The sequence below is a fragment of the Onychomys torridus genome, chromosome 2 (genome assembly GCF_903995425.1).
Source record: "Onychomys torridus chromosome 2, mOncTor1.1, whole genome shotgun sequence".
Classification (NCBI taxonomy): domain Eukaryota; kingdom Metazoa; phylum Chordata; class Mammalia; order Rodentia; family Cricetidae; genus Onychomys; species Onychomys torridus.
Genome location: NC_050444.1, coordinates 14,287,523 through 14,302,480, shown reverse-complemented (window position 1 = coordinate 14,302,480; position 14,958 = coordinate 14,287,523). Strand labels below are relative to the sequence as shown.

General features: G+C 39.5%; 1 protein-coding gene across 3 annotated transcripts; it reads right to left on the bottom strand.

Moving 5' to 3' along the window:
- Window positions 1-3,606: 3,606 nt before the first annotated feature.
- Window positions 3,607-10,501, bottom strand: Rbm12b (RNA binding motif protein 12B). 3 transcript variants are annotated; one of them, XM_036177806.1, is made up of 4 exons: window positions 10,457-10,474; window positions 10,127-10,191; window positions 7,253-7,302; window positions 3,607-6,727 (listed from the first exon to the last, which is right to left on the bottom strand). In XM_036177806.1, the coding sequence occupies exon 4, from the start codon at window positions 6,697-6,699 to the stop codon at window positions 4,171-4,173; it is 2,529 nt and encodes an 842-aa protein (XP_036033699.1). In that variant the 5' UTR covers window positions 6,700-6,727; window positions 7,253-7,302; window positions 10,127-10,191; window positions 10,457-10,474; the 3' UTR covers window positions 3,607-4,170. The 3 variants fall into 3 exon arrangements, with proteins under 3 accessions (XP_036033699.1, XP_036033698.1, XP_036033696.1); XM_036177805.1 differs by lacking the exon at window positions 10,457-10,474 and adding an exon at window positions 10,349-10,415; XM_036177803.1 differs by lacking the exon at window positions 10,127-10,191 and having other exon boundaries at window positions 10,349-10,501.
- Window positions 10,502-14,958: the final 4,457 nt, after the last annotated feature.

The following is a 14,958-nucleotide window of genomic DNA, read 5'->3' as shown; positions in this document are numbered from 1 at the left end:
GCTTAAATTTCCAACTTAAAAAGGCCACATTCAACCTTACCGGTTTTAAAACAAAACTGCTCTCACTCTAAAGCACTGTATATTCTACTTGTACGAGTCACTAATACTTGGAAGGCAAGTAATTAGAAACGTTGCTTCCCTCACCACTGAATGCCGTAAACCACTACATGCACTCTAATCAGGCCACCAGAGTCAATAAACATGTATAGACTTTATTCCTAAATCCATAAACTTACATTATATCTGACATTTCTTTTTCTTTTGGTAAAGAGTTATGTTTTTAAAGTCTCAAAGCAATTATTCAAAACAGATAAATTTAAAGTATTGCTTCCTGAGAATACTTTTAAGATTACTTTGGTACTTTTTCTCAGAATACTTTAAAGCCCTAGGTAGTTAAGGAATTGAGATTATTACTCAATTTTTATATTTCTGGTCATTATTCAAATTTGATGTTAGAGTTGAGAGTGGAAACAGCTATGGTATTTCTGTTGCTGCTCAATAAATAGTAATGTCTCTCAAGCAGCAACTGTCTCATCTGTCAAGTTAATGCCTAATACAGCAAACTGTTCTGGTTTGAAAACTGCTGCTGTTACTTCAGAGAATGTTCTAAGAACAAGAGCTAAGTATGGGAATACAAGCCAGTTATCCCACCACTAAGCAGGCAGAGGCAGGAGGATCAGTTGTTCAAGGTCATCCTTGACTTCAGCTGAGTTCAGGACCAGCATGGTCTACATGAGACTGAGAAAAGAACATTAAGATTACTTACATACAGCTGGCAGCAGTGGCACACATCTTTAATCCTAGCTAGCTCTTGGGAGGCAGAGGCAGGCAGTTGTCTGTGAGTTCAAGGCTAGCTAGGTGCACAGCAAGCTCCAGGACAGCCAGGACTGTTACATAGAGAAACCCTGTCTCAAAAAAACAAATAACAAAAAAGAATGTACACATGTATGTACATAAAAACAAAAGGAATATTACACCACATTTTACTTTTTGTGGGCAATAAGGCAAAAACAAGGCCACTATGGCTATTTATATATTTATATTTATATAACCACATTTAAGAATGTGACAACTGGGCTGTGGGTTAGCACTAACCTAGCGTGCATGATGAGAACCTGGGTTCAATTTCCAGGACAACTCAAAAAAAAAAAAAAAAAAAATTCAGCATGTTAAATAGCCCATAATTTGACATCTCTAATAAAAATGATGATTATCAATGGTAAGGTCAATGGTTAACAATAGGTAATAAGTATCAAAAGCCACTGCTTTTTAACAATATTCTCAGCTGCTCAGATGAACACTTCTATGATGGTTTTATATATCTTATAGGATTAACTTTACTTTCTACACGTTTTATTATTTTTGTATACATTCTGAACAGAAAAAGGTATGATTTGAATGCAAAATGACACTGAGTGTTGTGTTAAGAGAACCAATACACTCCCAGTGTACCTTCTGTTGGGAGACAGAAGACTAGCCCATGGAATTACTGAAACTGGGTGATCAAAACATGAAGCTTTAGGACTCTTTGTTCATGTGTCTGAAACTGTAGTGTACAGTTCCCTAGGCTGGGCAAACAAGGGAAAATCTGACTTGGTGTAAATATTAGCTACTACCATGGCCAAGTGAAGTTAAATCAACATGTTACTCAAGTCAGTATTAGAAAGAGATGTGCAAAAAAAAATGGCTCCCATACCCCTGTTTAGGAAACAAGTTTTTCTATAAATTTTTATAATGAAGTTTACAAAATATTAAACCTGGAGCTGAACACGATGGCTCAGTCAGTAAAGTGTTTGCTGTACAACCATAAGGCCTGAAAGTGCTGAGGAGGCAAATATGGGAAAACCCTGGGGGGTTGCCGGCCAGTCAATCTAGCAAGTTTCACTGAGAGACCTTGCCTCGTAAAAAAGTTGAAAAGTGTTTAAACAAGACACCATTATCAAACACTAGCCAATAACACACTAAATGTGAATTAAGCCTGATAACCAACATAAAATAGCCACAGTACTTCATTTGACAATCAAGGCAGGGGAATGGAGAGACGGCTCAGCAGTTAGGAGCCCATAGTGCTGTTGCCGAGGTTCAGTTCCTAGCACTCACAATGTGGCCATAACTGTCTGTAGTTCCAGTTCCAGGGGATCTGTTGCACTCTTCTCAGCTCCACAGACACATGGTACACATACATACATGCAAATCACTCACACATATAAATAAAAATCAAGAAGACATAGTGCTGTGTTTCCCAGCTAGTCTCTTGTCCACCACTCCCATCCCACCCCAGCCCAATTTGAGAAGCAATTACATATTCAATATCTTTCACTTTAAGCTTTATCTTAGTTGTATCACTGCATTGGTCTGTAAAGTATTTATAGTCTGACAGGTCTGATCACATGAACCATTTATGTAATCACTGTGCTTGGCTTAGGTATTCAAATTCTTCATTCTACCTGTAAAAGGTTATTAGTTTTAAGATTCACAGTGTGTTTTTTTCTCAACAAAGTTTATTAATTTATTCTGTTTAATTATTAACTATTAAAAATGACATTAACTATTAAAAACAAAAACATGCGGGCTTCTCTTAGATTTCTTTAAATCACTGAATGTTAATTCAAGATACTAAATGTTTTTTACTTCTGCAATGGCTAAATATTTTATTCTCAATTACTCAGTGAGGGAAATGTCTGGATGAAGAAAGTAGGTAAAACTTTGTTTCATATAAACTATAAAAATCATAAATCAAATTAGATAAAATGAAGAATTTTGAATTAGAAGCCAATATAATGTATCCCAAGAGAAATTATAAAATATTAAGTCATTTTTCTCTTTAATTTAGCTTACTATATTTAAGATCATACTTTTTAATCATACTTTAAATGCACCTTTAAAAACAATATAATTTACTCCTGAAAATATTCTTAGCATGGTCTCACTGAAGTTAAATTTTCATGTAACAAAGTGACATAGCAAAAACATTTATGGACACAGTATATATAGTCAGAGGTTTGCTTAAGGTGTTGGAATTGCTTCCCTAGCTAAGTGTGACTTTGGCAACTTGCTTAACCTCTCTAAACTTCTTTTCTCATTTGTGAAATAGAGACAACAGAGATCATACATAGATAAATTCTGTGTCCATTGTCAGCTACTTCAATTATTGTGGGAAAGGAAAATCTAAGTATAAGCAAAATATAAACATTGAGTATCAAAGTCAAAAATTCACACTCAGAAATCTTCTATTTAGTGAGTCTGAAAATAAATACAAAGTTTTGAAGCTAAAAAGGAAACCTAATGAGTCATCAGTAAATTCTTCCTAGAAAAAACTGTATTAATTTGTCATATTCTTCCCAGCCTGAGTTTCCCTTTAACCCTAAACAAATTATTTTACTGTCTTCTGAACATTGTGTGTTAATCTCAGCAATCTAGGATAAGCCCTAGGCCCCCAGTACTTAGAATAAAATGATGCTGAAGAAATCAAAGACCTGTACGTTATTATTATAGATTATTTGGTCCCGCTTACCGTACTGCTTTAATACAACTGTTGAGAAATTTTATAATACCCAGCTGTAATTCTGTCTTTGTTCTTGTTATACAAATACAAATTAATAAGTATTTCAGTTGCAATTTTATTTTCATAAAACTTTTCAAAGTTATGAACACAATCCTAAGCCTTTCACATGAGTAAATTTCAAGTTCACAGTATGTTCATTTTCTGAGCTATTTAGAGTTAATAGGAGACCTTAACACAGTATCTCAAACAAAAGGGAGTTCTGCAGGCAGGTAGCAATCAAAGTGCCAGATCTGAACTATCAGTCATCCATCCTTTCCTTACACGGTCTGAGTAAAAGATGGCAAACAATTGAAATTTACCTCCCCCAACAGAACTCCACAGTTCACAAGACTGGGGTTTATCCATGACATCAGTGAAACTAATGAATTCAGGAAATTTGTTTTCTCTCCCCTAGCAAAGAAAAAAAAAGCATATGTAATTTTAAATTAGGGAGAAAAATAATGTCCATTTGTAAGCAAAGGAAACCCAGATTTACACAACATTTTGTCTATTCACGGGTTAAAATTAAAATGTTTAATTAGATAATTAAAAATAAACTTTTTTAAAAAGCTGTATTTTTACTGCATCAATACTGTGGAAGAAAACTATGGACCCAGAAAGGCTTTCTAAAGCAAAATGAGCTTAACTTTGCGGGGACCAACTGGTCTACCATTTAGTTCTTTAATAGCAGCTATAGCTTCATTATAATTTATCATAGCAACAATGGCCTCTCCTATGGGTAACCCTTGCTCATTATACTGTATGGAAACTGAGTCAGGTATGACTTTGTAACCATGGAAAAAGTCTAAAATTTCATTAGCATTGGCTTTAAATGGAAGATTCATGATCTTAACAGGAGTTATTCTACCTGAACCACAATTTAATTTTACATCAGGCATAAACCTTCCCTCAGGAAGACATCCCATAGTATGCTTTCCAAAATCAAACTTGCCACTTTCTAAGTGACCAAAGTTTATAAAAGGACGGTGACCTCTGAAATCAGGTGAGGTCCAAAAATCCTCACCAGGAGGTCTAAAACTATCAGGAAATCTAAGGTCTTCCTCTGGTACTTCCCTAAGGTCTTCCTCAGAGAGCTGCCTGAAGTCCTCATCAGTTGGACATCTCAAATCTTCTTCTTGGGGGGTTCTGAAGTCCTCATCAGAAGGGTGCCTAAAGTCTTCATCTGCCACATGCCTGAAATACTCCTCCCGGGAAAGCCTGAAATGCTCTTGGGGTGGCCGTCTGAAGTGCTCCTGGGATGTTCTCCTGAAGTGCTCCTGAGGTGGCCGTCTGAAGTCTTCCTCCCAAGGGTTGAAATCCTCTTCTGGTAGCGGCCTAAAATCTTTTTCATGAGAGTGCCTGAAATCATCTTCCGGGGACCATCTCCAATCCTCCAGAGGCCGTCTCCAGTCTTCCGCCCTAGAGCGCCTGATGTGTTCCTCCTGGGGGTGTCTATTATAGTCATCAGGAGAATGTCGGAAGTCCTCAGGAGAGTGTCGGAAGTCTTCTGGAGGATGCCTGTCAGACTGTTGGAAATACCTGTGGGGATGCCTTAAGTCTTCTGGCTGGTAACCAATGCTTTCAGACCAGCCAAGTGAACATATTGGTGAGTCTTTTAAGTCAAACAGACGGGAACGGTCATCTCTGCTGTGTGACTGGGAACGAGCTTGTGTCTTCTCACTGCACACAAAGGAAAAGTTTACACCAAACTCCTGCATTTGTACCTCAGATATAAGTCTTAACAACACTTCTGTCCCTAAGAATCTTCTTCGGTTTAAACGTTCAGCTTTCATAGCCTGTTCTTCTGATTTAAATCTCACCAGTGCTTCTCCCAAACCAACTCCTTTGTCATCATAAAGCAAATAAATGTCATCCTCAACAAGGGAAAAGTCCGCAAAGAACTTCTGCACTTCAACTTTCGTAACGTCAAATGGAAAATTTCTTATATATATATACAGCTTCTGCCCAGAGTAGCCTTCTTCAAAGTACTTCTGTGAAACACGCCCAGGCCTTCCTTTCTCTGTGGACCCTGGTCTCTTCTTTTCATAGCATTCAATGAATTTCATCATTTGTTTCCTAGAGATTGGATCAATAAAAACTGGACGATATTGTAAAACAGTCTTATGCAAGCCCAGGGCAGTATTATAGTCTTTTAGATTCTTAAACATCACAAAGGCATAACGTGTTCTTCGTTCATCTTTATATAAAAACTTAATCTGTTCATTAGTCAGGTCAGTATGTTTAAAGAAATTTCTTAAATCTCTTTTGTTAATACTTAAGGACAGGTTTTTTAAGTGAAGATAAAATCCAAGAGGAGAGCGAGAGCGCATTCTTCTGGGAGATTTTGAATGAGACCGTTTTCGAAAAGGCCTATCATTCATCCCTCGTGAAGGAGAGCGCTCTTCAGATCTCATGCAAGGAATGTCACCACCCGTTTTTGCATCACCACCGAATTCCATCCACTGTTGTTCTGAGCCCTGCATCACTTCTATAAATCTTGAGCCCATGAAACTTCTATGGCATTTAAGACCTCCTGAAGCATCAATACATGAAGCAAATTTTACTATAGCATCACCATTATTTCGGCCATCATGATGTTTTAAGAAAATTACTCCATCCACACACAAACCAGAGAAAAAGACACGTACATCATCTTCATTTACTAAGTAAGGCAAACCTCGTAGAAACAAGTAAGGGTTCTCAGCCTTCGATGGCCTGGTCTTTCTTGGCCTTACATCAAGTCCTGTACCATTAGTATGAAACTCAGCATCTTGATTAATTGAAGAGCCATATCCAGAATAACTCTCCTCTTCCTTCATAGCATCAATAAAATGGTACAGGTTGCCAACCCCTGACGCCCCTGATCCCAGTCGCCCTCTTCCTCCACGAACAGGTCTTTGCATTTCTATGGTCTTCTGCATTTCTGCCTTGCTACTAAGAAAAAGCTCTACAGAAGAATCCTTGATAAACCCTCCTGAACGACTTATGGCACGTCTCGCATCTTCATCTGTTGCAAAAATAATAAAAGCCTCCCCAACTTTCCCTCCAATTATATGCACTCCTCCATCAGGAATAGTCAATCCCTTGAAGAAGTGACGGATATCCACAGGCCCCGCAATAAAAGGAAGCCCCAGTAAACGGATGACTACAGCCATGCTGAGCTCAAACCACAGCAATAATGACCTGCAGACAAAAAGGTACACATAATAGCAAGTCTTATTTTTGCAGTACCTTAGCGCAAACTAGCTTAATAATTACCTGGTTCCTGCTTCCTTCAGCATTAATAAATGGAAACAAGATACTAGTTCACAAAAAAAAAAAAACCCTGATCTTATCTTATTCTTAAAGAAAACAAATACACTTTCTCCTATCTAAACCTACAAATAAACCAACTGTCTTAAAGTAACATTTCACGTCACCTATCCTGTTCAATAGGAACATCAAAAATATCAACTCTTCCTTTTTAAGTCTGCCAAACTTTCACAACCAGACCAAACTACTTTCAGACTCTTAGAAACGTGTCTCCTACTGGCTTGTCTTCTACTAACCACAATAGTTTACATATTCAGAAAAGCCATCTATGGTCAGTGTACAGTTCTGCTCAGGACACACGGCTGCCACATAAGAACAGAAGCAGTGAGCACAAAAATGCACTAATCTAGCTGCTTCTGTCACACTGCTGTGCAAAGCCTGAAACTGATGGCTTACCTTTTCCTTTTATTTCTTGGAGACCTGTTAATTCTGTAAAAGCAACTTAACTGTGGAAAGAAAATGAAATATGATTAATCTTTGAACTCTGTAATTGACCTCAATGCCTGATATCCATTTCAGAATTACCTATTAGAGTGAAACAATATAAAGCATCAAAATTGTGGGCATTAGAAAATGATCTTTTTTGTCCCAAAGGGAACTTGATTATACTTCTGCAAAACAAGAAATATAAGACCAAAGCAGACAACTGGGAAGTATTAAAAAATAAACATGTATGCTGAAAGTTATACTACTTGATTGGAATTAGCATGAAAAGGTATGAAGGAAATAGATATTTCGAGTGTAGTGTTGGTTACATGAGTGTATAAAATATATCAAAGCTCACTGAATTCTATCATAAAGTTAACTCCAGCTTTATCATATGCTGATAGTTTTACGTGTACTTTAAAAAATCTGTTTTATAAGTAAAACAGCAATTTGAAATCAGATGTTTGTAAAGCCCTCCCATCACTTCACCTAATGATGACCCAAACATGTAGTTCAGACTTATGTCCAACTCCCTTGCCATGCTCCATCCTATCAAACATAATACAAATTCCGCAAATTACAAATAGAAAAAAAATGTTATAACAATATAATACATAATGTTGTAAGGCAAATACTACAGCATCCCTAAAATTGAAAAAAAAAAAGTCACTCCTTATCCAATATGCTTACAACAGTGTAGACTATTAAAATTCATCTCAAGCGCGCGCGCGCGCGCGCACACACACACACACACACACACACACACACACACGCACGCAAACAAAAAACAAAAAACTATATCAACTTTTGGAATTTTATTATGCCATAAGCCACTTCAAAAACCTAACCTACACACTTACATTATAGAAACCTTAATAATTATATAATGAGAAGTAAACAATATAAAGACTAATTTGAAATATTGGGATTGCTAATATTCATTACTGAGAAAGAAAACTCAACTTAGTATTGAAAGGAAACTTGGCTGGAGCACTTTCACAGATACCCAAATAATATTTACCAAATACCTTTTAAAATGTGCCAAAGTAATCATTATAATTAATATTAGTGTGCAAATAAAGTTTTGTTCTCTTAAACTTAAGTACCACTGTGCATAAATATATTCCTTCAAGTTTGAAAGATTGTCTTTATAAAGGGGGAGGGAGGAACCTACAGACTGAACTTCTTAAACTAGAAGTTAATAAAAATAATAGCACACACTACATTTTAAAATTGAAATTTACTATTAAAATCTTTGCATCACATACAAAGAAAGGGTAAGCCTGATTTCAACAAGTTAATATTCATACCCAACACTTCAACAAAAACTGTAAATGGCTCCTTGAAACTCTTGTCCACATTCAAATTCCAAGACTCCTATGTATACTGACTTGGCTGCTTTTTCACTCTTTAAATATTTTGGGGAGCAAATGATTAAGTACCACTTTGTCCTTAAATGTTTTAAATCCAAAGGGGATGGACCCCAAGGACGTAAATTCAGCTGCAACTACATGAATTCGGAGACATTTCAAGGAAATAAGTACACACCGAGTTCAAAATGCCTCTCACAACACATCCTAGCTTAAAAACCACCTTCTCTAAGTGTCTTAACTAAAACCATTCCCATTAAGCAGTTTCACAGGCACAAAGCTACTGAATTCCAATCCAAGAGACCTAAAGTTTGCTCTAATTTGCCAAATAGACGTTAATGTTTAAACTTCTTTGCTTTTGCCATAGTAGAGCAATGCTATCATTTATCCATAGACAGTAACATCTAGAACATCTCTAAGAGATTCAAAAGTATTTCTCACAATACACTATTTCCTTAAAATCTCCAGGAAGTCTACTGATACATTAGATTGCACAAAAGTCAAAACACAAATTATCCTGTTCTAGTTTTAAATGTCACTGCACAAAAATGAAAGCACACACTAACCCTGGTTTAGTTATGAATGCCAAAGTGATGAGTGAAGGTGTTGATATCAGGCCACAATGAACTGCTAGGGAAAAGGAAGCCAAGCCCTAAAAATTCATTTAGTGATAAACAGATTTTAAACAACTTTGCTAATTTTACCATGCCATCCTTCCATTTAAATCAGTGTCTTAATTAAATGATCTTAAGTGTGCATCTTTTAATCAAGATTCAGAGAAAAAACGGTAGACTGAAGAGCTCTAATTTCAGATCCACTTGATTTTAACTATCAAATAAATGCATTTTCCAGACATGGTAAGGGTGAGAGTTTTACTATATGTTCCAACCATGTCTTACTGCCCAGTTATTAAGAGCATTAAAATTCTAAACTTGAAATTTTTTTTTACAGAAAATCTACCTCAGTCCACAGAGTCTCTGATAAAATCTGCTCTTTATAATGCAGATATCTAAAATTAAAGAAAAAAATGCATGACCACACAGAGCCACAGCCCCCCCCCCCCCCCATCAGGAACTGTTAAACGAAGTCGAATCCACGGGGCACAGACTTCTTGTGTCATCCAACATCATCAATGGGGAATCTTCGGAAGGCATCGATTCCACAGCCTGACGCCTTTGTCCAGGCTCCCGAGGCTCAGAGTTTCCTTCTTTGACCGCCAGGCCAACTTGCTATGTCGGATCCAATACTGTCGCCAGAGTTTGAGCCCAAATTGGCTTTCAAATTAACCAGGACCGCCCAACCAACGTGCCTTTGCGTTCCGCTGTCCCGAGGGCAAAAGCTCCACCCCAGCTCGCCCGAGGGGACCGGCTCCCAACCTCACTGAACCGCTCTGCGCCCCTCCAGCCCGGGGAAACCGGCCTGCGGAGCTCTCCCGCGCCGCTACGAGCGTGGGCATGGCAAAGAAAAGAAATACCTAGGCGAGGCTCCGAGATCTTCGCGGCCAAGATCCCAGGAAGCGCACACACCATCCCTGGGAGGCTGCCGGGAGGGAGTCGGGGTCAGCCAGCGGGACTCTAACCGTACAGGCCGCGCTGGCTCCCGGCCCCGCCTGCCCGTCCTTCGGCTCGCACCCCTCCCGCCCGGCGCCCCGCGGAGAAGTGCTTCGCCCTGGGCACGGAGCACACGCCACACCCACCGGCTGGGACCTCCTCGGCGCAGCAGCCTCCCTCAGCCAGCTGAGCCCCGGGCGGCCCCGATGAAGATGGCGCCCACACTGCCCTCCCGTCGGGACAAACCGACGTACAGTTTGTCTGCCCATGCGCTCTCCGGGCATAACCCACAACCCAGGCGCCGCGGCAGCGCATGCGCACACGCCCCGCGCCGCTGCCTGCCGTTGAAAGCTGCACCCTGGGCATACGGAGCTTCTGCGCGTGCCCAGTTCCTAGCCAATCCCGGAGCCTGGACCTGCCCCCAGCGAAATTCCCATCTGCAGGAGACGACTGCAAAAATACGCTAACCTAGCAGGTTTCTTCCGTCTTTTTCTTGTCAAGTTATGGGAAAAGATGCGAAGGAGGGAAACTGGAGATTTCTTTATCCCTCATTGCTGCGGTTCCTGTTAGACCTGAGGGGGGAAGAAAACCAACTCCACGATGGTTTGATTAAAGCAAGCTGTATTAAGAACTGGCCAGCCGGCTGCCTCTCCCAGGACTTTTCAGAGAGCAGCCCTTCACTGGCTTTTGAGGTCCCTTTTATGGGGAAGGGTCAGTGTTGATAGAAAACAGTTGCGGAGATAATTAACTGTTAGCATCTGGGCAGAAGAGTGGGTACTGGAGGCTCGAGGCTGCCCTGTGGGGTAGATAAAAGCGAGAATATGTCAATGTGGAAGGGGAGTCGTCAAGGTATCCGGAAGACACATTTTTGGCAAAAGGGCAACCATGTATCACAGGTTCAGGAGTTTAGCAAGGCAAGTGGGTGGGCATCCAACATGCGGTCACAAGTTCAGCGTAGACTGAAAAACATGGTTTGCAGTCTACATTAGGCTTTGGAAACAGAAACTTATTCTTGTAAGGAATGGAGACTTAATAACTGTATAACAATGTGGCTCCTGTGTTGGTTTCACATTTCCACAGATACAAGCTCTTCTGAAAGGATTTAACTAACATTCGGGAAAGCCACAGTACTGTCCTTTTTACACACACACACACACACACACACACACACACAATTTACACAAGTACAATGTCAATGGCTAAGGGCTTAATAAATAAAATGCTTAATCAATCTAACAGACATCAGTAATGTTCGTAAGTACCTTTATAAACTTGCTTTCATCTGGAATTTTTGAAACAAAGTAGATAGACCACTTCTGAAAATTGAGAAATGAAAAGTATAATCACAAGCATGATCTGTGATGCCTGGTCTGTATTTGGGTCTCCTTAATTACTTGAAAATAACCAAGAGATGTATTTATGGGTGGTTTCAAAGCCCACTAAGAAAACAAACACTTTTAAATCTTAGAAGTAAGTGAGTTTAATTTCTGTCACTAAATAACGTCCTAAATGATGTATTCTAACAAGCGAATAAAAGATGTTTCTGGGCCATCTTTGGCTTGCTATTCTAAAATGGGAAAAATAGTACGTGCCTCTTTGGTTTGAGGCAAACAATGACAGTGAAAAAAAAAACAATATTAAAAATCCTGATGACTTTCTTGAATGTCAAGTTGATCCCAACAGAAGCAGAGGATGTCATAGGAGGCATGATTCTTGAACTATGTATCAGATAGTATAATTCTGGCTTTGGCCCTGGCATTGTGGGCTCAAAATCCTGATCTCAAAAGCTTACTAACATTTATTGAGGTTTTATGTCCCAGGCCTTGTGCATTATCTCATTTTAGTCTCAGAACTTTGTTCAAATGTAAATACTGTTATTTTCTTATTTTACATATAAGTGGAAATGGGACATGGGGAAATAAAAAGCCTCACCAAGGTAATTGTCTTGGAGTTTTATTGTTGTGAAGAGACACCACAACCACAGAAACTCTTATAAAGGAAAACATTAAATTGGAGCTGGCTTGCAGCTCAGAGATTATCGTCATGGCAGGAAGCATGGTGGCATGCAGGCAGACATGGTGCTAGAGAAGAAGCTGAGAGTTCTACATCCTTTTCCAAGGGCAGCAGAAGTGAATGCCACATGGATATGACTTGAGACCAGAAAGCCCATCCCCCAGTGACCACTTCTGTAGTGGATAGCCATCCCAGCATTGGCCTGGAAGTTCCAACCCCCATTGAGGCTTTGGTAATGGTCACGCCCACAAGGTGGGGCGGAGGAGGAAGCGGAAGACCCAAGATAGAGAGGAGGGGCACGCTCTCTTGGTTGGGGGACGCTGGACGAAGGAGGTAGACTGAGCAGAGTTCTCCAGAGAACACCACCAGACTGTGCCATATCTTTGCTAGACCCTACAGCCTACCCCTTCATTTGTAAGCTACCCCATAAAATAAACCTCCCTTTTAACTACGTGGAGTGGCCTTAATAATCTTATCAATATCTGGCGCCCAACGTGGGGCAAATTCCAAAGGCCTGGGGGCTCCCTCCCTCAGCCTCCTCCCCGGCTGGCGGCTGACAGGTACCTAAACCCACCTGCAAAGTTCCATTTAATCAGGGAACGCCTACACGGTTCCATTCCTGAAAAAGAGGACAGCTAGTCCTGTCTCAGTTCCCTAGCTTAGCCCCTAGACCAACAAAAACCACTGTGAGTGAGGCGTTCCCACTCCTCCCTGAGTGCCAGCTCCCCGCCATCTTGGCTCCTGCCTTCAGCTGCCGCCAGCCAAGGTCGCCAGCAGGCACTGCTTTGGAGCTATACCAACGCCTCCTGCTGGCTGAAAAGTGCTACTGCACCCCCCAAACCATGGAAAGGTAAGTTTATTTCAAGTAAAAGTACTTGATAATTTTACACCTTAAAACTGACCAACAAATTTTGAGTAATTCTTGTAATATGGCTGACAACATTACCTCACAAAAAGGTTTAAAAACCTTTTTGCCTGTATGATGAATGACATTTTCCTGAAAATATACGACCTCCCTAAGACATATCTGGCCTGTACAATTTTGACATTCATTGTAATAATTCACACAGTGTTCAAACACTGGTTTAATAATAAGAACAAAGATGAGTCATTATTGGGACTGATACAGGCTTTAAAAGATAGCAATGAAGGTTTACAGAAAAAGATTCTCTTTCTGGAATCTGCCAACCAGGATTTACAGGCTTTAAAGGTTAGCAATGAAGGCTTACAGAAAAAGATTCTTTCTATGGAATCTGCTGACCAGGACTTACAAAAAAAGATTCTCTCTCTGGAATCTGCTAACCAGGATTTACAAAACAAGCTTGTACCCAAAATTGCTTTTATTGATAATAAATATGAGTATTTAATGGATAGAACACTAACTCTCCAGAGTGAAGTTGTAGCTACTCAGACACCATATAAGGAAGAAAAATTATCATTACTTGATAAGGTCCATGGAATCATATGTTTCAGAACATAAAAACTTCCATGATTCCATGAAAAATCTGGAATCCCTTACAAGAGAGGAGGTTTACTCCCTGAAACAGCCCCTAGGTGCTCGTTTACAAGCCCTGGAGGAAACTCTCAATAAACATGACAAGGGACCTAATAAGCAGAAGGGCAAGACCATACAGGTTGTAACATCTCCAAACGGCTCTCATACAATGGCTTATCCTGTTATCATCCATGAGAAGCCAGAAGATGACACATACCCCGAGCCATATATGACATATACATTACAACCAATTTCAACAAAGGACTTTGAAAATATAAAGGAAGCAGTAGTTACATATGGGATACACTCCACATATGTAAAACAGATGTTAAGTTTGTGGTCTACTTCACAAAGAATCATTCCAGATGACTGGCATCAGTTAATTTCAGCTGTTCTACAATATAAATTTATTCCTGATAATACAGAATTAACTTCATTATTCATACAATTGCAGGAAATCATCCAAAAAAAGGAACATCCTATATATATATAACACATATCAGATCCCATACCGGTCTGCCAGGACCTCTAGCATAAGTTAACGATGAGATTGATCAGTTACTAATAGGTAATGTGCTAAAAGCCTCAGAATTTCATAAGAAACACCATGCAAATAGCAAAGGTTTGAAGAAGGATTTCTCCTTTACTTGGCAACAAGCTAAGGATATTGTTAAAAAATGTCCTACTTGTTCCTTCTATAACCAAACTCCATTGCCTGCAGGGAGCAATCCAAAAGGTATACAAACAAATGAAATTTGGCAGATGGATGTGTTTCATTTTGCAGAATTTGGAAGATTAAAGTATGTACACCATACCATTGACACCTATTCAGGATTTCAGTGGGCAACTCCTATGAGTTCTGAAAAGGCTGATTCTGTGATTACACACCTATTAGAAGTTATAGCCATCATGGGAATACCTGTACAAATAAAGACAGATAATGCCTCAGCATATAACAATATAAAGCATGTTACAGGTATACCACACAATCCCACAGGCCAAGCAGTCATAGAAAGATCCAATCGAACTTTAAAGGATATGCTAAATAAACAGCAACAGGTAACAATGACTCCTAGAAATAGATTGCATAGTGCTTTATTAACCTTGAATTTTCTCAATGCTGATGAGAAAGGAACAACAGCTGCGGAGAGACACTGGACAACAGACAAAACTCCTGAGCTAAACCAACCGGTTTATTTCAAAGATGTGTTGATCTTAGAATGGAAACCTGAATATGTCCTACATTGG

Bases quoted from the DNA above. Each gene is read 5' to 3' on its own strand.
- Rbm12b (XM_036177803.1), bottom strand. From the start codon at position 10,486: ATGCCCGGAGAGCGCATGGGCAGACAAACTGTACGTCGGTTTGTCCCG. The intron at 7,303-10,348 runs GTGGGTGTGGCG...TTCTTTCCACAG, and splicing joins CGCCGAGGAGGTCCCAGCCG to TTAAGTTGCTTTTACAGAAT. The intron at 6,728-7,252 runs GTAAGCCATCAG...TTTTGTCTGCAG, and splicing joins CCAAGAAATAAAAGGAAAAG to GTCATTATTGCTGTGGTTTG.